Source organism: Peromyscus eremicus, chromosome 3 (genome assembly GCF_949786415.1).
Source record: "Peromyscus eremicus chromosome 3, PerEre_H2_v1, whole genome shotgun sequence".
Lineage (NCBI taxonomy): Eukaryota > Metazoa > Chordata > Mammalia > Rodentia > Cricetidae > Peromyscus > Peromyscus eremicus.
The window spans coordinates 51,929,406-51,950,038 of record NC_081418.1 but is presented as its reverse complement, the minus strand read 5'-3'; the positions used below and the strand labels follow the sequence as shown (position 1 = coordinate 51,950,038).

Here is a 20,633-nt window from a genome sequence, read left to right as displayed (position 1 = left end):
ATCCCTGACCTTATGGAGAGTGGAGCTATGGGGAGAGTTACAGCACATAGCAGATGAGGTCTTCCTGTGGATCCAAGCACTCTCACTGCACACACTGTTTCTAACTGGGGGACAGGGGTGACACTGGGCAATGCTGCCACTCCTTCTTAGTTCCTGAAACATTTTCCCTAAGGGTAATACTAGGAAATGAGGCCACAAAATATAACATGGCCATTCAAAACCACAAAAGATGATTTCCAGAAGTGGCATGAAGCTTGTTATCTATCATATTCTGACACTATAGGCTACTACTTTCTGAATTGTACAAATAAAAAGAAAAACTCACCGTGTAATAGTCATACCAGTGGGCTTTAGGGAAATAGGCATTGACATTTCTGGCATTCTGCAATAAAATACAAAGAAAGTGTGAGCAGTGGACTCTGCTATCTAGAACACAGTGACCAGCAAACATTGGTGAGGAGTTAGAATAATTATAAAGCTAACAGAATTGGACAAATTTATTTCAACTATCTTATGGTATCAATGATGAAGATCCTCCTTTTCCAGCAACAGAAATTAGCTTGCCAAAAACAAGTGCTTTCACAAAGCCTCTCAGGTCATAATTCAGAGAAAATCAAACACCACTGTATTATAGATGTATTCATCCTCTCCCAAAAGAAATGAATAGGTAATGTTGACCATAGAGCACAAAAAAAATTGTGCAGCCTGAAAAAGACGCAAGGAATATTAATTATATTTTAATTTTATCAAAAGCCATATTATAGCAGAGGAAGTAAATTAATTGTTTTTCTAGCTTAAAGGGAAAGCTAGCTGATTTAAAAAGATGACATGAAGGGAGGGGGAAAATTGTGAAATTACATTATAACCTCAAAAATTTAAAAAAACAATTAAAGGACAAAGGGGATTTTAAAAAATCACACACATTGCTACAAATAGTTCTCCAATTAATTTTAGTTAAGAATAACGGAAAATAAGGAATCTTTACACTTCTTGCACTTGACCCTGCAGACCTTACCTTAGCTCACAGAGAAATAATTACATCATTAAATACATGACAAGGTTATTCCTTGAAATGTTAGGCTGACATTAAAGGTCAAAATGCAGAATACCTAAGGCATGGAATGTGGCTCAGAAGGACCAAAGGAGACGAGTGTAAAGTAGGAAACCGTGTATCATAATCCCTTTCACACCAGCCTCTGCATTACCCCAGTCATCCAGCCCTACAATGGAATCCTGAATCCCTCCTGTCACCATACTCACAGGCTCCAGCACAGGGCTGACCAGGAAGGCTGGACCCAGCAGGAACTGTCTGTCTATATTCCATGTCTCCCGGTCTGACAGAAACCTGGAAAAGAAAATAAAGGTGCCAATCTGACCCCAGTGGGACCTCAGAACAAGGCTTCAAAGAAGTCCTCAATTCAGACCCGAGTCAGAAATCCAGCTACAACTTCATAACTTCTTTATATTTCACTAGACTGAAAAGGATCACATAGACCCCATTTCCTACATGCTGTATTATTAAAACCTCAGAAATGCATTATCTGCCACAACACATTTTCTATTTCCTCACTGTGGCACATTATAATGCAATAATATGCTGGTCCTTGTCATCTGTCTCTGGAATGCCACTAAAGTTACAAGAAGATGTTCTGGTCAGGGTTCAAATAACAAAATCCCTACACCAAATAGGGAAGTCTTTGTAGGGCCTTCAAAGAAAGAAATGGTGCTATGCTGGGAGCTTTCATTACATAACTTCAGTAAGTACCTTATATCGAACATAAGTGTTATGTATTTCACTGTACTAGAAGGAGTGATAGAGATATTCTCTGGAGAGCTCATACAAAAGGGACTTATCACTTCAATGTGGAAAAATTGATGGGGTCCACTTCCACCCTACATGATAAATAAACTGGCCATTGCTCAACAGGACTCCAGCTTGATACTCACTCATGGAGAAGAGGCCTCACAACTGTCCAGCCCTCCGTGTGGGCCTTGTACATCAAGGTGTAGAGATACGGCAACAGGGTGTATCTGGTCTCTAGCACACTTCTGGAAATATTCTCAAAGGTTTCATCCCAGGACACAGGGTCTTGTCTCTAAAGCAGCAGAAGAAAAGTGTTCAAAGTCCTCCAGAGACAAGTAAGGAGTTCAAGAAGATCATTGAAGGCCTATTTGAACTAAACATCAAAATCTAACATACCATGAAGTTTAGAAAATAATGACTGGGAATCCTAGAATACTCTTAATGAACTGGTAAAGATCACCGAAATTCTACCAGAAAAAAATTGACAAGACATTCTTCATGAGATATGATAGAAAATAGTCCCTAAGCAAAAAGACATCAAAGTAATATTAAAGACTATAGTTTACAGGAAAAGAATTAATGATTTGATGGTGTCCCTGGGAACACAGGCAGCAGGATTGAACTCAGAAACTGAGGTAGCATTTCCAGTGACATAATATATGTGAGGAAGCTGACATCCTACCCTCGTCCCAATGGTGTTGTGGTTCCTGGAGAAGGGGTAAAATGCGCCCAGCTGCATCCAGCGCACACACATCTCATACTCAGCATCTTGAAAGAACCCACAGATGTCTGACCCGGTCTGAAACAACAACAAACAAAGTGAACTCTGGGAGCTTTCTGAGAGATGAGGCCACCTTCCTAGGGAGGAGGAGCATGCAAGGACACTTACATAGGAGATGCCAAAGAGACTGAACTCCATCATGCCTGCAAGGAGAGATGCAGCAGGGTCAGGACAGGCATTCATTCTCTGCCTGCCCCTCCCCCTTCACCAAGGACCCTACTCCCCTCTCCACCCACAGCCAGCAGAGGCCCCTGGGCACAACCCACACACCAATAATGGATTTCCCCAGCTGGTCCCAGGCAGCTGTGTTGTCTCCCAGCCAGTGTCCTGCCCAGCGTCCAGAAGAGGGGAATGTGGAGCGGGTGATGACGACCCCTCTCTCTCCTGTTACCTCCTGCACAGCTCTGGTGGGGAAACAAGGAAGAAAATTAAAGGCAGGACAGGCTTGTTCCCTAAGCCCTTGCTCTTAGGACATCATGACAAAATATTTCTTGTGTAACTAGAAGGAATATAGAAATGACCCTTTAGAGGAGGTCTAGTTGGTTAATTGGGATAATAATGGAGGTAAGGCCTTTGCACAGTTGTTTCAAAGTCTCTCACCATGTGACAATACATTGGCTTCTCCCCAAAGAGTAAGCAGACACAGGATGAGGCTATTTATTTGCCCGTACTTGATATTCTATATTTGAGGATTGTTTTTCTGTTGGCTCCCTATGTGAGGATGCCTAGCTACTTGAACAAAAGACCAATTGACTATCCAACATGAGTAGCCAAAGAAAAACCAACACCTAAACAGACAACTCACTTCCACCACAAAGAGGCGAGCTTTCTAGCCCATAGCTACCTGTTTCCTCTTGCCACCAATGATACCACAGTACTGTCTACACTGCATGATGACTTTCAGGGTGCCTGTGGGTACAGTCAAGAGGACTATTGATTTCCTCACATAGCTGCCTCCATGATTAAGGAGAGGTTGCTTAACAAATAAGAATTGTTGCACAGTTATTACAATTACATTATACAGACCCCTGGGGATGGGAAAATGAATGGAAAATTAGAGGAGCTACAACATCCATCACAGAGGTAGAGGAAGTAGAAGGAGAAGAAGTAGAAGGAGAGGGTCACTCACTCGTAGGTGGGTCTGGTCTGGGACCACCCATAAAGGCTGTGCACATCATAGTGCCGCAACCGGGAGCCACCTGGAAGCATCTGCTCACTCTCCATGCACAGGGTCTTGCTGCTCAGACCCCTGTCCCTGGCTTCCAAATCTGAGGGAAGAGTTAAGACAGTGAAAATCAGTTCTGATTTTTCTCATTCCTGACCTCCTATTCATGGATTTAACTCCACAACTTAAGATTAATTTGATATCTCTCCCCTGCCTAGGGTCAACTCAGTACAGTGCTCTGAGCTGAGATGTAAGGAGCCTGCATGTAATTTCCATTGCTGGTTCACATAAGAAGATAAAGGAGGCAACAACCCTGGGTTTTCATTCACTGACAACTGAGCAGGCTTTGACTAGGACTGCTAACACAAACTATTTATCATTCTTAACCCACTTCAGTGAAGCTTATAATATTTTCTGCCTCTCTATGTATACTCTACTCTAGAAAACTGACACTAGGAAAATTGTGTGATCTTTGAAATATGTTATACACCAAGGAAAATAAAATTGGTGCAACTAAGGCATAAACACAAATAGAACCTTAAAGTCAACTGGCTCCATGATAACAGGAAGCAACTTTTTCCAATCATTGGTTACAAAGAAAATGCAGGTGGATGCATTCTCATAAAACTGGATAGATAAGACATTTTACAATGAGAAGCCTTCAGAGACATTAGTACTGTTGAGAATCATCTAGATGAATTTGAGAAATTTGCCTAATGTCTCCTGGATCTTACACACAGAGAATTGGGTAAAAGGCTTTCCTGTTCCTTGTCTCCAGCCCCATTAAACCACAGAAACTATGAGAACCTACCATTGACGACCAGGTAACCCCTGCTGGATAGACAGGGAGGGTCAATTATTTATACTATAGGAGCACAGTAACACTTCCTTACATAGAAATGAATCTTCATGTACACATTTTGACTGGCTCAGCACACATTTCCTAAAATGTGCTAGCTAGAGAGGGGAAGGTTGATTGGGGAGATGTTAGTCCTCTGCATTCCCAGCCTGCCTGCCTCTGAATAAAGTACAATGGATTTCAGTTCCTGCCTCTCCTCAATGGCATTTTGGTGATAGGCAACATTTACTCCAGCATTCAGTTCTGCTTCCAGACAGTGCTGCACAGGAGGAGCAGGCCCAAATTCCTTACGTGGCATGTAGGGTGGACGGTTCAGAGTAGCATCACTGCAGCCCGAAGGAACTGCCCCATTCACAAAGCTGGAAGGTTCATTCATATCCTACAAATGTCAGAAACATTATTTCTATTTAAATGTAATCAGAGCCTGTAAATTCAGAGTTAAGAAAATAGCATGAAAAAAAGCATTAAACATCCAGTTATCTCTGGTCATCTGCACAGGGAAGATCTTCAACTGCTGGGGAATCAGGCTATAAAGAACAAATGATCTCTATAGGGAAAGTTCCCTTGGCGGACCAAGTTCCAAGAGATTTCTGATAATGACATTGGAGGTCTTAGAGAAGGAGCTTCAGGTAAAGACCAGGTGTGGAGAGGATGAAGGCTGTTCCACACCTGATAGAAGGAGTACACTGTGGCGTCTCCAAAGACACACACAGGTAGATGGGCTGCAGAGATCTCTCAGTTCTTAAGAGCACTTGTTGCTATTGCTGGGCTCCCAGATCCACATGGTGGCTCACAACCATCTGTAACTCCAGTTCCAGATCTGACACCTTCTTCTGACCTCCATGAGCACCAGGCACACACATCATGTACATACATACATTACATAGAGCCAAAATAGTACATACATGGTGTACATGCATACATATAGACAAAACATTCATACAAATGAAATAAATGGTAAATATTTTTAAAAATTAAGGTACAGGAAGATGCACAAACATGCACGCGTGTGCGCACACACACACCACTCCTATCCTCTATCCAACTAAACTGACGTGCACACACTTACAATCCACAGGCCATCAAACTTCAAGCTTTTGTCTGGTGCCTCTGGGTTCGTGTAGAGTTCTTGAATTTCCTTTTTCCACCATGTGGCAGTTGAATCACGGAAAAAGTCTGGGAAGGCCACATAAGCTCGGTATTGCTGTTAAATAATGATACTTTGTTATTTGTCATAAATGATTATGTTAAGCAGCAGACATGCATCTAATATAAACATGGCTCATGCAAAGTCTTATACTACATGGTGGTAGATGATGATAATATGAACCAAGTATATATAGCAGATGTTTGGATAAGCATTGTCTTAGAAAAGCATGTGAAACACAGATAAGAAAGCACAAAACCCTGCCTGCTATGAATTAGAAAAACATCCAATGAATTTCTCCTTCTTTTCCACAAGAGTGGGAGTGATCTAATACTGCACTCACTAACTCATGCTATGGATCCCCTCTCCCAATTGCACCATAATTTCTTGAGGACTATGAGGCAAGGTAGAAGTCATGTGAGCCTTAGCTGAAAGGTCAGATGTTAGGTGAAGGGTATCAGGTTGGACAAAAGCGTTCAGAGAACATTCACACTGGGAATGAGGTTGGATTCAATTGCATGTTTCTGTTCTTGGACTAACTAGTATGGCTCTCTGTTTGTTGTGATTGTAAAAATCAGAGGATGCTTTCAGCCATGTGTAATATGAAGTAGGGGGACTGGAGGTAGCGGGGAGCTTCCACTTTGGTTTCACTTCCTTTTCCCCCAAATCATAAAGACATTGTCTACATCTTACTTGAAAAGTATATCCAATATATTGCTCCTTGACTACATGTTATACTTTTTAAGAGCAAAGATCTTGTCTTGTATTTTCAAGTTGATATTTGTATTCGCTTCTGTGTTTAACATAATTGGAGAAAATAATAGATCAACTTCTACCACTCAGCAAGAACAAATATTCATAAAGTCTCTATACTTATTCCTGTTATTTATTATGGGACATTTCAGTCCTTGCTGTGTCTCAACAAAAAGCCTCCTTTATGTTCTTCACAGAACTGAAAGCATCAGGAAGTAAATAATGAGGTGGTAAGAAATAACAGCAGGACATGGCTGGGGCACTATATGGTGCTTACACCATATAGTAGCATTGAGGTAAAAGCAAGGATGGGAGACACAAGACAATGTAAATCAGACAGGATTTATAACTTTAAAGCTAGAAAAGGCTGTCTGCAATCGTAAGGAATGCAATAAAAAAAAAAGTCAAACACCAAATAGAAAGGCTATACACCCTATAGAAAAGCAATATCCAAAGAAACAACAGGTACCTATATTCAGTGAAAAAAGGATCATTCTTAGAGTTATCATCCAGTTGAACATCCATGGGACCTTGGGTTCAGACAGGTTTGAGTTTCAAATCACAGTTGTGCCATGATAAGCAATGACATCTAACCTAATTTTTTTGTTTTAAATCTCAATAACAACAATACTGATATCAAAGTGGGAAGTAAGACACGAATTAGAAACAAAGTGAATATGTAAGATTGTCCAGAAACAAATGGCAGGAAGGACACAGGTTCTAAGTGTGTTCTCATGCCATGTCCACTGCCAGGCACCGGTATTTCTTGTTTCCTGGCTTAATCAACATCCATGAGGGACATTTACCTCCACTTGACTGTCCCAGTCTAGAGAGGGGTCCACAACAATATCAGGGTAATCAGGCCAGACCTGTGGGCAGAAAAATGATCAAATAAGATTCTACAAATTCCTTAGTTGTTATCAATAATCAATAAATATTGATTATAAAATGAATGGCAGAAACTCGGAGACAAAAAACAAAGAGTAAAAACCACACCCACAGACACACTAACACGGTGCCTGGCCCAGGGTGAGTCTTGCTGGATCAACACAAAGCTCATACCTTTCCCCACACAATGTCTCCATTATTGGGATATCTGATGAAGACATCATTCTCCACACCCCGGGTGAAGGCAGGATAGGGCTGTGTCTCATTGCCGGAAATGGCTGGGTCCTGCGATCAGAACACAAGGCAGGTGAAAGTTCAGACTGAAGATTACAAAGAAGGGGGGTGGAAAAGGGAAGTCCCCAGTTGTAATTTCACTGTAGGGTTTCCTGACTCCCAGAAATACACTTATACCAATTACACCTTTATTTCTCTCCTGAAACAGGAGAGGACAGACACTCTAAGGTGATCCCCATCAAGCCCATCCATTGTCTCAAGCACAGCCTACACATTCACACAAACTAACCAGAATGAGGATGACCCGCATCCCATTGCCCTTCATGCGATTGATCAGGGCTGGAAACCCAGAGAACTTGGGGCTGAGGGTGAAGTCCAGCTGCCTCTCCATGTAGTCGATGTCTGAGTACTGCACGTCCTGTGGATGGTATAAGAAAGTATGCTGGTGATTGGAAAGTTCAGACTCTAGCAGTTACCACAGCCTGTGTCTCATAATCTTAACCACTATGTATGCCATATCATAGCTTTAGATCTTTGTATATTCAGATTTTTTAATATTTCCTCAGAAACAGAAAAAAATGTATTTCAACATCAACAAAAAATATAAGATGAGTATTCATGCTGATCTGTAAAACATGTTATAAAAATAACTAAAAATGCTATGTAAAAAATAAATAATAATACTACAGAAAAAAGTGTTTTGATTTTTTCTAAGTGTATCCTGAGACTAGTGATGGTTATTCATAGAAAATAATGTCAAATATTCACAGTGTATATAATACAATCATAGGTCTACTATAAAAGAACCAAAACAAAAACCGTCCTCACTGTAGAGGACCCAGTGTTAGAGATGATCAAATGCAAAGCTCACCAAGATGTTCTATTACAACAGTGGTTCTCAACCTTCCCGATGCTGAGAAACTTTAATAGAGTTCCTCATGATGTGGTGAGCCCCAACCATAAAATTATTTTTGTTGCTACTTCATAACTGTAATTTTGTTACTCTCATGGATTATAATGTAAATATCTGTGTTTTCCCATGGTCTTAGATATGAATGGGCCATTTGACTCCACTCAAAAAGGTTGCAAAACACAAGTTGAGAACCACTTAGTTACAGGAAGTAATTTACACTAACGTAACACCAAACAATATATACAAAACAAGCACAAAGGGTCACGATATGATTTATGATTATTGGACCTCTGGTTTTGAAGTGAATGTACTGATTCTGTACGTGATTCCACTACAAACTCAATACAGGATTCCAGGATGGAGCCAGTGTGAGGCTCAGAGCTCAGGGAGCACTGTGGTGTGCCAGGTCCAGAAAAGTAATCTTCATATGGGATGGATTCACTGAGTTAGTTTTAATTTCCTTAATTAAGCAGGAGTATTGGAGTGGGGTTTAACTATCATGTCACTTAAACAGCATAATTAAATATCTTGAAGTCAGTCAAGAAGCAGAGGAAAGCCTGGTACAGGAGAGAGAATCCATGAACCATTCTAAGCTCCTCTTTGTTTTGCCACCACTGTTATGAGGGCAATGGTCTCCCCTGAATCACTGTGGATAGTCTAGACTCAGTGTGACATGACATGAGAAAACACAGTGTGCCATTTTAAAACCACCCTTAAATAGGACAAACAAATCCCTAACAGACATACGTACATAGGGGATCTGCTTAGCCACCATCTCATCATACAAGTTGGCGATCTCAATATCATTCTCATATCCATAGCGACACAGCTGGAATCCCAGGGACCAGTAAGGTACCATCACAGGCCGACCTATCAACTGGAAAACAGGAAGAAAGTGTTAGAATGTTAGAGGAGAAGCTGGATGGAAACTGGATATGAAGTCAGAATATTTTACTCAATTTAGAACCAAATTCAAACCCAGAGAGGAAGTAGAGGGGTGTGTGGAGCTCCTGGGACACACTACAGAAAACCTACAGATTCTCAGAGCACATTTTACAGGATTTCTGGAAAACCTGCTTTTATTCAGATTCCTAGATGTATAATTTAGATACTAGAAATGCACAAGCAAAAAGGAAATAGCTAATTTAGAATACAGTCTCTAGGTCTTGCTCAGTGTATGACCTTGGGCAGCTATGTGACATTTCTGTGCTTGTTTCTTTACCTGTCAATCAATGCTAAGAGCAGGAGCTATCTCATGTTGGTTTCACTGAGTAACTTAGTATGTGTGACACCCTTTCACAAGGATTAAGTAATACACGCAGTAGATACTTCATACATGTTTTTGATGTCATAACCAACAATGCTATTAACCCAGTGAACATGACACTCAACACCACCACAAGTACAGTCATTGTCTCTGTCATCACACTGTAACCACTATGACAATGTAATGATGTCATACATTCTATCATGTTAACTCACATTGCCACCACAGACATAAGCATCATACAAACACCACTACTTACCAAAACTATCATACCTACCCCCACCATCACTAACATGAACCTCACTCTCTCAACTCCCAACATCAACTCCACTACAATCACTTTCATGATCACCTCATGTCCTATCATCCTCTCTACCATTATCACCATAACAGTCAACATCCTCACAATCACTCTCACTAATAAATAGTACTACCACTATAATCAATATCATCATCCCTTACCATGTCTCAAAAACACTACTCCTACAGCTCCACCACCACACTAGCCCACCACTAGTTACCACAAATAATCTAATACACTGCAATAAGTGGAGAAAACATCATTTTAATAGTTCTAGAAATATATTCACTCTCCCATATTCCATATTTTAAATTCCCCTAAAAGATCGTCAGATTCAGGTACCATATAACAGTTACATTATATGGCAATCCTGTATAGCAGGGTTGGAACACATTATGAGTGTATGAACACACACATGTATATACAACACACATATTTCAAAAATGATTTCCTTCCTACCTCTGTGTATTGCTGAGTGACAAGCTCTGGAGTTGGGCCCAAGAACACAAAGAAGTCCAGAATGCCCCCTGTGGTCCTGTATGTGAGGGCAGGCAGGGGCTGGAATGTCACATCTGAAAACACAAGAAAATGTCAACATGATGAAATCCTTCCTGTTGAGAATTTTAACCCTGGAATCCCCACCTTCCTTCTATTCAATTTTAACACACTGACAGCAGATATTCTGGAGTAGATGCATATAGAATTGTAGAAATTAAATGAAAGCTCTCACTAGCTGGATTGCTAATAAAAGTTAAGTAAATTATATATAATTAAAATATACATAAAGGGTCAATGAATGGGAAAATCAATCCATAAAGTCTATAACTTTGTCTATACTGACAGCTAAGTCAAATATATTCTAAAGCAATTCAAGAATCATTGGCATACAATAAGAGGACAGAGGTTTGTCCTACCCATGGCATTGCTGTTCATCAGGAGGACTCCATGGGCATTGCCATCCTCCTCTAGACCCATGTAGTAAGGGTGGACACCATAGGAATTCTTCTTGTACTGAGAGGCATAGGGAAAAGGAAGTTAGGAGACTGAGTGCATGGGAAAGAAACTCAACAGAAACTTGATTGCTATGTTGAGTCAATCTTCTTCTGGCAAGAACAGCAGAGGAAAGGCGAACTTAAAAAGATTTCCATCCTCCTAGCAATAGAAAGTGACAAGCATGTGGAGTCTGGAAAAACACCACCAGGCATACAATGTGGATGGAGGAGACAGAACACAGACCCAAACACCTTGTCCTTACCCCCGGGGGCTGGTCCCTGGAAAACATGCCCCACGTGTGCCAGTTCAAGTCTATCTTGAAGGTTGTATGCTCAGTTTCCCCAAAGCCATAGATGTATGTGGAGGGCAGGCGGGTGGAGATGCGGATGAACATGTCATTGAAGGTGAAGCCCAGGAGCTGAGAGTCCCAGCTGCAGAAGGAAAAGGAGTATTTGCAAAGAAAATCAGCTCCCTAGTAGTTTCCAGCAGCTGCCTCTGTGAGGACAACAGAGCCCTCCATTTTCCCACACCATCTGTACCTGAGTCTCTCTCAAACAAAACAAGCAAGTCTTGTTCACTGAAATAACCACAGTCAGCCCTGCTAAAGGCCTGTGTCACAAGTAATTCTTCTCCTACACTGTATCACTGCTTCCCTTTAGTGTTGTCCACAGTCACATGTCCAATCACTTTTATCAACCTTACCACTCCAGACTCACTGTGTCTTCTGCTCTTAACCCCTGATGCTCCACTTCCTACAGGTATCCAGGGCTGTAATATGAGCACCTCACACCACCTCACACTTCTGCTCACATGCCTGCTTACTTCTCCTGACAACATCCGAGGACCCTTCAGGGCTGTTCCCATTCTAATTCCCACCTAACACCCCTGCTTTGTCTCCCACATTCAACAGAACAGTTACCTCAGAGTAATCTCTCTATTGAAACTGATAAATTTCCTCCAACTCATGACCAACATCATTCTATCACAAATGTTCCTTTACCCAGAACTCCCTTCAGAACTTCTCCTAATCTCAGTTCCATTTCAAACATCACCTCATCCTCAGAGACACAAATCAGATCATGATACCTAAATCTGCAAATAATCTCATTTCCCTGATTTTTCCAGCATAGCAGTTGTTGCTATATCAAATTCTTCTTCATAGTATAATTTAGACTTCATTTAATGGAAAAATTAGCACACTGTCTACAACCACAGTACCAGAAGATCACCTATAATATACAGAAGGAATTCAGTAAATACTCGTTCAGTAATTTCTTCATACCTGTAACTGCCTTAGTAATCACTCTCAGAGTATTAAAATTTCCTCTAAGAACATAAATCACTTCCTCATGTGTGATGGTTAGATGAGATATCGCCCATAGTCCCAGGTATTTAAACACTTTTCCCCTTTTTGGCACTATTTGGTAATATTAGGAGGTGCGGCCTTGGTGGAGGAAGTATGTCACTGGGGACAGGCTTTGGAGTTCAAAGGCTCACACCATTCCAAGTTTGCTTTCTGTTTGCAGTTCAAGATGTGAGCCCTCAGCTGTTCCTGCTGCCCTGTCTGCTCCCTGCATCCACTTCACCATCATGGACTCCAACCCTCTGAAGCCATGAAATCAAACTCTTCTATAAATAGCCTTGGCCATGGCTTTTTTAGCACAACCACAGAAAGTACTAACATATCATGGATCTGAACGGGGACAGTCTGTTGCTTTGAGCCAGAATGTCTTCAAGAATGATGGACCTGGTGAAGAATGTTTAGGAAAGCAGGAACTCTGAGTCAGACAGGACCCACTTACATTACAGTGCCTGTACTCTTCCTGCGAATTTCAATTCCAAATGGATTCTGTTTGATGAGGACATCATAGAGACGGCCTTCAGGGGTGCTGGATGGAGCAGTGGGGATGTTCAGAGGCACTGGGACTTCATACCGACTGTTGTTGGGATCATAGATCTAGGCCAGAGAAAATCATTTAATGTAAAGACAAAAATATGGCATGTACATTATGATGCTTTCCTAGCATGCTGACAGCGTTCATAATTAATAACATTGCACAATTAATATTATAATTGCATAAATAACAATATAATTCAAAATAATTTCTGAAGGTGTTATTTCCACCTCACAAAATATTAGAGGATTGAAACACCAGTTATCCTAAATATACTGAATTGTTCATTCATGATATGTAAATATTGCAAAACATGACATCAATATTGTAAATATTCACAGTTAGTTGTCATTTCAAAGAGTGCTTTAGACAGAATTGTACTCTATAGACAAATACCTCAGCATACTCTTAGCATGTTTCAGAGTCTACAGGCTGAATGATTTGTCTTCTTTTACCTCACAATACAGAACTTAACCAAAATTCCAGAGAAAAAGTTCTACTAAATAGTTTGATCTGGGTCATGTCTCAGTATTATGGGCTGTAAAACATTCCTTCATCCATTTCAACACTGATGTTAACATGAAAAGTTCATTCTGAAATTGGTATGGTACTTATAAACTTATGATATATTGTTTCGTGTGTGGATGTACGCATGTAAAGAAGATGGCAACCTTTGAAATTGGGGGGAAAATATGCTTTTCTGATTAAAAACATCCATTCTGAAAATTAAGTAAAGCTGAATAATTAAGAATCCACATTCTACTGTTGATACCATAGTAAATAGTAGAGATAGGGACTGAATAAGCCAAGGTTAATGTCATGAAATGCTTAAGAAGTCACGGGAGGACTGGACTAGACCCTCTGCATGGCAAGACAATTGTTTAGCTTGATCTGCTTGGGGGCCCCTGGCAGTAGAATCAGAATCCATCCCTGGTGCATGAGGAGGCTTTTGAGCCCACTACCTATGACTGGTGTGTAAAACGAAAAAGAAAAAGAAGAATTCCTGGGAAATAAAAAAGAAGAATTCAGCACTCCTGAAGGATATGAGCTAACATGAATCTGCAGAAGGTCTTTGCTATTACAGGGACGGAACAGTGAGATGGTTTCATGGAAGAAATACAGGCTGAATCTTAAAAGTTAAACAGCAATAAACCAACACAAAACTGAGAGCAGGTGATTCAGGTAAAGAAACAACAAGCAAAGTCCCAGAGTGTTAAAGTGGGATCAGAAAGGCATGAGTTGATGGAGAGCACTACTGCATAGCTAATGCTTAGTGAGTGTAAGATGAGGATACACACCCAATCAACTCCATTCTGGTGAGGACACACACACAAAACAACACATGAGAAGATGGAGAAGTCATTCCAGATTGAGCCCAGATTCTAAGGGTAGTCTAGGCAAAGCCATTCTGCCTTGATCACTGCCTTGTACTATTCCAACAGCATTTGAGTACTCACTATATTGCAACCTATGTGTGTGATTCCAATACCACCACCATGGAAGACAAAACCCTTGTTTTGGAGCAGCTCGCATTCTAATAATGAAACAAACAAGAGGATAGCTAGTCCATCCCTAGTCCCTTTGGTTAATTAAACCAAGGAAGGAAAACAAATCACTTTCATGAGGATTTCAAAGTTGTCTCCTATTATTTTATTCAAAATTATACTTCTCTTATACGGTCAATCACAAATCTACTCCATTTACTAACCTCCATTATCATTACCAACCATACAGGCACATTTGCAAACTATGAACATGGCAGTCATTCCTTAGGCATATCCCTCTTGTAGTTGATTTGAATGACCAAGATGGTCTCAAGGTCTCAATCATATCCCCTGTTGCCCATCTCCCTTCTTATCTCTACACCAAACTCATCTATAACTGTCCAACCTTCCTAGTAGCCTCCTCTGCTCCCTCTCCATGTTTCATTCTTCCAAATATTTCTTTAGACACAGTGATTCTCTCCAATTTGAAACTAGGAGAGATTTCACTATTCTACCATTCATCTAATTGCTCTCTTCATTAGAATGTTGTTTTGGACTATTTACTAAAAACACAAAACTTTTTTTTTTGAATGTTGTAACACAAGGTTGCATAGAGTAATGAAACTGAAAATGCCCTGTTCACACCTGATCTCACACACACTGTGTTTACCTTGAACTGCAGCATTTCATTCTTGTGGTAGATGACTCGGAGCTGCAGTTGATTCACAGGTGTAGAGGGGAAGGCATTGCTATAAGGAGAAGGCTTCAAGGAGATGTCGGCTGTGGCCTCATTCGGGTGATTCTGAACATTGTTGACTGAGTACAGCTCATTGGCAAAGTAGCAATAAGGGACCCCAGAAGAGCTGGATTCCTGAAAATAATTCCAATATCCTAGATCAGCAGGGATCTGTATTTATCAAACAGATTAGAAAATATATGGAGAAAGGCATCACTTCATTCACTCATGCCTATATCAATTAAAGTAAATATTCCTGGACTCCAAACAAGACAGTGAAAACCCCACTCTTATCTACTCCACTTCCCAATCAGGCTCATCTGGAGTTTTTTGCTTTCCATTTTAATAAATCCAAGGGTACAGGGCCATGCTAAAGACATTGTAGGTTGTATTTCAAGGGTTCCAGTTTCCAGGAACATCCTCAGCATGCTTACCTCCCAGATGCAGCCACGGGCAGTGCATTTAGCCTCAGTCGCACCATCCTCATCTGGGTAGCAGTCTATCTTCTCCTGGTCCATCATGATGTTCCACTCAACTGTATATGCTTCTCCCAGCACAAGATGGATATCCGTGATGGTGGCCACCTAAAGGAATGCAAATTCATCCTCAGGACAAAAAGGTCTTGCCAGACATAAACCTTGGTTGGTTTTTTTTTCTTACTAAAATTAAGTATAAATGTCATTCTTAGTCTATCCTTATGCTCAGCTTTTAACGATTTAAAGAGCACACTACAGTTTGCAAGGGTACAACTGTTTATATGTGGTAGGAGATATGTGGCAAAATGAAAATATCAGTACTTTCTCAAAACCTTACATACTACATTGCAGAAAAAGATAGGAAAAAAAAACCTGCTAAGATCTTACTTTTTTTCATTCCTTTCCTGGACCACTTGACCCCTATTCATTTTCTTATAAAAGGCTTCTCCTCCTATTCCCAAATTAAGCTATTTTTTCTCAATCATCTCCTCCTCATATCATGACCCCTTTTGTGTGGAATGTCTAGAGAATAGGGCAATATGAATAATGTGGTTCCAGGTTTCTATAGAGTCTTACACAGATTACTACAATTTATTGGGGAGGGAGACAGGATTTCTCTGTGTAGCCCTGGCTGTGCTAGTACTCTCCCTCTGGCCTCAAACTCACAGAAATATGTCTTCCTCTTTCTTGCAAGGGCTAGCATTAAAGGCCACCACTACTTGGCCTACCTCAATTCTTTTTATCTCAGATTTACTTCTAAGGGTCAGATTGAAGACTAGAATATACCATTACATAAACTTTCATTTCAAATGTCCTAAAGCCAGGCATGGAGTTACAGACTTATAATGTCAGACTTCTGAGCCCTTTGGCTGCCCTGTTCTGATAGCTCAAATTAGAGAGCATCACCAAGACAAACACTTTTTAGGAAAACAAGGCCCTTTCTTAATACATTAGCGGCTATGTTCTTTGTATAAAATGTGATCTTCTGTATTGGTATTTCAGGTTCAATTAACAGATTCTTCCAATTAATATCTGAAATTTTAATGATTGTAGCATATTCATGGCCAGAAAAGTAAATTTGAGTTCACTTGCTGCGCCAGAGTGTCTTTCTTGCTAGATGGGTATGACCCTTCAGCTTTATCTCTGCCTTCCTCTTTTTCTTTATTTTCTTTGCTTGTTTTGTTTTCCCTTTTCATCTCTCCTAGAATAGGCATTGTCACTAGATCCACCAAGCCACTTTTACTCGTTAGACAAGACAAACCTTAGTTCTGACAAAATAAACCTCTGAACCAATTCTAGCAAGTTATCAACTTTTGTTCGGGTGTTAGCGCTGCCCATGCCATGGGATTAGCAATCAGTGCTGCTCTGAGGGCTTCACAACAGCCTGGAGCCTGCACCAACTTTTTATTACAGAGAAATAAAACTCCAATCTGTTTTTCATCTAAGACTTCTGGTCTCATAGAGTTTATGAACCCAGCCTTATTTTGTGTGCATGGGTGTTTTGCTTGCACGTATGTCTGTGCCTTATGTGTGTATGATATCCACAGAAGCCAGAAGTTTTACTGGATTCCCTGAAACTGGAGCTACAGATATTTGTGAAGTAAAATGTGTGAACTGAGAATCAAATCTGGGACCTCTGGAAGAACAGGCAATGAAATTAAATGCTGAACCATTTCTCCATCTATACAAAACCAAAAAAGCTGGTCTCAACTACTGCATTCCACTAAAACCAAACCAAATATTTTACAAATGTTGGTTTAGACACCTTCTTAATATTTTCATATATTTTCATGTAACTGAATTGCATCTCTCACTACCCTGATTCAAACAATAAAGAGTTTTTTGGTGATGTGTTAAGTATCTTATTTTGTAATATGAACAAAGCTTGTTTTCACATATGCATCCTTTAGATATGTTAAACTTAGCCATAGACACAACCAACCACACAAGTCATTCTTTGTAATGTGGTAATATATGTATCCTCTTTTTAAGCTGTGATGACAATATGTCAAATATCAATACACCATTTAGTAGAAATCTAAGTTCACTAGGAAAGCATTCCTCACAATAATGAGGAACTAGAGGAATAGAAATGAAGTCATATAGAAAGTTTGGATGTCATTACATCTGTCAGAATAGCACTTTCTAATCACCATCTATGGTAGTAGTAACAACAACTTCTGTATAAACTATTTCCTTCAAAAGTATATGTTAGAGAACATGTACTATTCTCAATAGAGCTCAACAAAAGGGAAAAAACAGTAAATATATAAAAGCACTTTAAAGTTTTTATTAATAGGATCTCTATCTCTACCTTCACCTCCAAGCACAAGCCATCAGCTCTCAGATCCTGTCCCCACACCCCATTACAGAAAATCAAACACTGAGAGTGAAGAAACTAGAAATGGAAAAACAGGAGTCATGGTGCCTCAAACTATCTCTACATCCCTACCTTCCTCCTAATACTCTGACATCCCCATAGGGATCAGATGTGCTCTGGTCCTTCAACAACCCATGTAATCTTAGCAAGAAGTCATATCAAGAAGCCACAGAGGTTTTTGAAAGTCTCCCTTACAAAAGGAATTCTTACCTTCAGGTTTGAATTGTAAGTGATTTGAGGAGACATTTGACTAAGGACACCATTCTGTTTCACTATTACATTGTAAATTGCCTCTGTCCCAAGGATTTTAATTTCCTGGAATGCCAAGTTATTGGGATCCTTGTAGTTTGGACTTGAAATGATCACATTCAAATGATTCTGAAAAACATCAAGCATAATTATGAATAAAAAATGAACACCTAGATTCCCTAGGCCCTCAAATACCCATCCTAGACATCACCCTTCACCTGCTCTAAAGGCCTATCAACTTCCTTTGCTGGTACATGCTAATGGGGGTAAAAATTCATTTTTACAATGCCCATAGAGAGAGTGGAGGAAACAGATTGATATTTTATAGAATTGTCTTTTACAACACCACATGATTTTCTTTATTATTATTGATTCTTTCTAATAACATAGCTGATATAATTCTGAATCAAGTCATAAATAGCAGTGTATTCACCCACATAAATGCTGATATTTAAACAAATACAGTTAGATACACACAGAAGAACATAAATAGTCATCTTCAGACAAAATTCCACACAATATTCATAAAAATATTCACTTACTTGGGTGACAGAAAATTCACTGAATAGGTAAGAGTTTGTGGTCACAGTATCTGAAAGAAGAAAGAGATGTCAGTCTGGCCTGGTGACCACAGAAGACAAGCTCCACCTGCCTTTCCTTAAAAATGACTCTTCTTTCTTCTCATGACTGAAGGATACTTCACTAGATCTGTATAACAATGTATTTATTCATTCATCTGTCAGACACTTGGGCTGCTTATGGATCTTCACTAGTACAAATAATGCCACAGTGACTATGAGAGGCCAAGTATCTCTGTGGCATACTATTTTAATTTCTTTTGGATGGTGCATACACAAACATGGAATTTCTATGCTATATGGTAGTTCTGTTTTAAACATGTGAAGATGTATCTGCACTCTTCTCCACAATGACTATGCAAATTTACTTTATGATTTGTTGCATACGTTTTTAGTGTCACACTTAAAATCACAATACCATGCCCAGTATCAAAGAAGCTTCTCATATATTTCCTCCTAAGAGGTTGCTGTTAAGTCTCTTGTCCACTTTTTCATAATAGCTAAGATGGGGAAACAACAACCATATCTATTAGCAGATGAATGAATAAAAGAATTACAATGCATGAATACAATGGAGTATTCTTTAATATTAAAGAAGAGGGAAGGCCTGCATTGTTAGAGCAGAGATGAATCTGGATCAAATTCCACTAGGAGAAGTAGGTGAGACAGCAAAGAGAAGCAATGTATGGTCTCTGATTATACAGGAGATAAATAGCCTAAATACAGCAGAAGGAACAAGAGAATTCAAAATCAGGTAGAAGGGTAAATGAGGAATATCTGTTCAAGGACTGGGAATCACAATACGAACAAGTTCTAGAGAGCCAATACTGTCATTAACAGTGATGTAAACAGCAATTAATGTTATGGTAACCATTGCACAGTACTTGTATGTGTGCAGAGTCTGTTGGCCACACACTGGTCTTCTCCTTAATGCTATAACCATGAGAGTATCCTTTGTAGTCCTCCCAAGGCAGTCTTCTTATGGGAATCTATTTCCCAAGGTAGAGTTTGAGAATTTTTAGTGCAGTAGAGACAAAAGGAGGGAAAGAAAGAAGAAAACAAGAAAGGAGGGAGAGGGAGGAAGGCAGGGAGAGACATAAAGAAAGAATGTGCTGAAGCACAGAAGATGCACATAATCAGGATTGTGTGCACTCGCTGCCTTGCTGACATGGGTGTGCCTTTTATATCATCAACAGTTTCCCTCCCCCACCCCCCAGGGCTCATGGGGAAGTTATTTACAATAAAAATGATAAAAATGAATTGCAGAAACAGTATTGAAAATGTGTCCTTCAGACGCCTTTTAACAATGAAGTGACAGCCTGTTAGACATGCCTGACCAAAGAGAATTCAGAAAAAGAGAGAAAGAGAGACAGAGACAGAGTCAGAGAGATGTTCTCCCTCCTCTACCTGAGGTTTTTCTATCATGGCCTCTGACCACTACATGCAGAAGCACATGTTTTCTCTGGGAGGATGCTCTAGGATGCCTGGTGAGATTTCACCTACAGCTGAATGGCCAGCAGGGGTGAAGGGACAGAGTCAGACATGCAGGTCTGCAATGGCCACAGCCTCTCACCACACTCACCCTTTGACTGCCCATCATCCCAGAACAGCTCTCCTCTTGCTTCTTTGTTCTCGTCCAGGGCAATGAGCAGACCGAGAGGGTTCTTCCGGCTATGGGGAACAAGATTTACACAAGGCATAAATCCTTAGGGCTCAAAGGATTTTAGAAC

At 40.1% G+C, this 20,633-nt stretch overlaps 1 protein-coding gene across 2 annotated transcripts in view; it reads right to left on the bottom strand.

The window, feature by feature from the left end:
* The window catches only part of Mgam (maltase-glucoamylase), a 142,134-nt gene that overhangs the window by 62,052 nt on the left and 59,449 nt on the right, over nt 1–20,633 (bottom strand). Inside the window, exons 44-65 of one of the 2 annotated variants that reach the window (XM_059256576.1) lie at nt 20,486–20,574; nt 18,868–18,917; nt 18,287–18,454; nt 15,655–15,804; nt 15,155–15,355; nt 12,908–13,062; nt 11,368–11,536; nt 11,027–11,123; nt 10,572–10,684; nt 9,296–9,421; nt 7,921–8,049; nt 7,572–7,682; nt 7,316–7,378; nt 5,679–5,813; nt 4,901–4,988; nt 3,715–3,853; nt 2,856–2,989; nt 2,694–2,728; nt 2,487–2,603; nt 1,948–2,096; nt 1,261–1,345; nt 326–382 (exon numbers count right to left, since the gene is read on the bottom strand). In XM_059256576.1, the coding sequence (XP_059112559.1) occupies nt 326–382; nt 1,261–1,345; nt 1,948–2,096; nt 2,487–2,603; nt 2,694–2,728; nt 2,856–2,989; nt 3,715–3,853; nt 4,901–4,988; nt 5,679–5,813; nt 7,316–7,378; nt 7,572–7,682; nt 7,921–8,049; nt 9,296–9,421; nt 10,572–10,684; nt 11,027–11,123; nt 11,368–11,536; nt 12,908–13,062; nt 15,155–15,355; nt 15,655–15,804; nt 18,287–18,454; nt 18,868–18,917; nt 20,486–20,574 (2,560 nt within the window). The remainder of the gene's footprint in view (nt 1–325; nt 383–1,260; nt 1,346–1,947; nt 2,097–2,486; nt 2,604–2,693; nt 2,729–2,855; nt 2,990–3,714; nt 3,854–4,900; nt 4,989–5,678; nt 5,814–7,315; nt 7,379–7,571; nt 7,683–7,920; nt 8,050–9,295; nt 9,422–10,571; nt 10,685–11,026; nt 11,124–11,367; nt 11,537–12,907; nt 13,063–15,154; nt 15,356–15,654; nt 15,805–18,286; nt 18,455–18,867; nt 18,918–20,485; nt 20,575–20,633) is intronic. The other variant, XM_059256577.1, reaches the window with a different exon arrangement.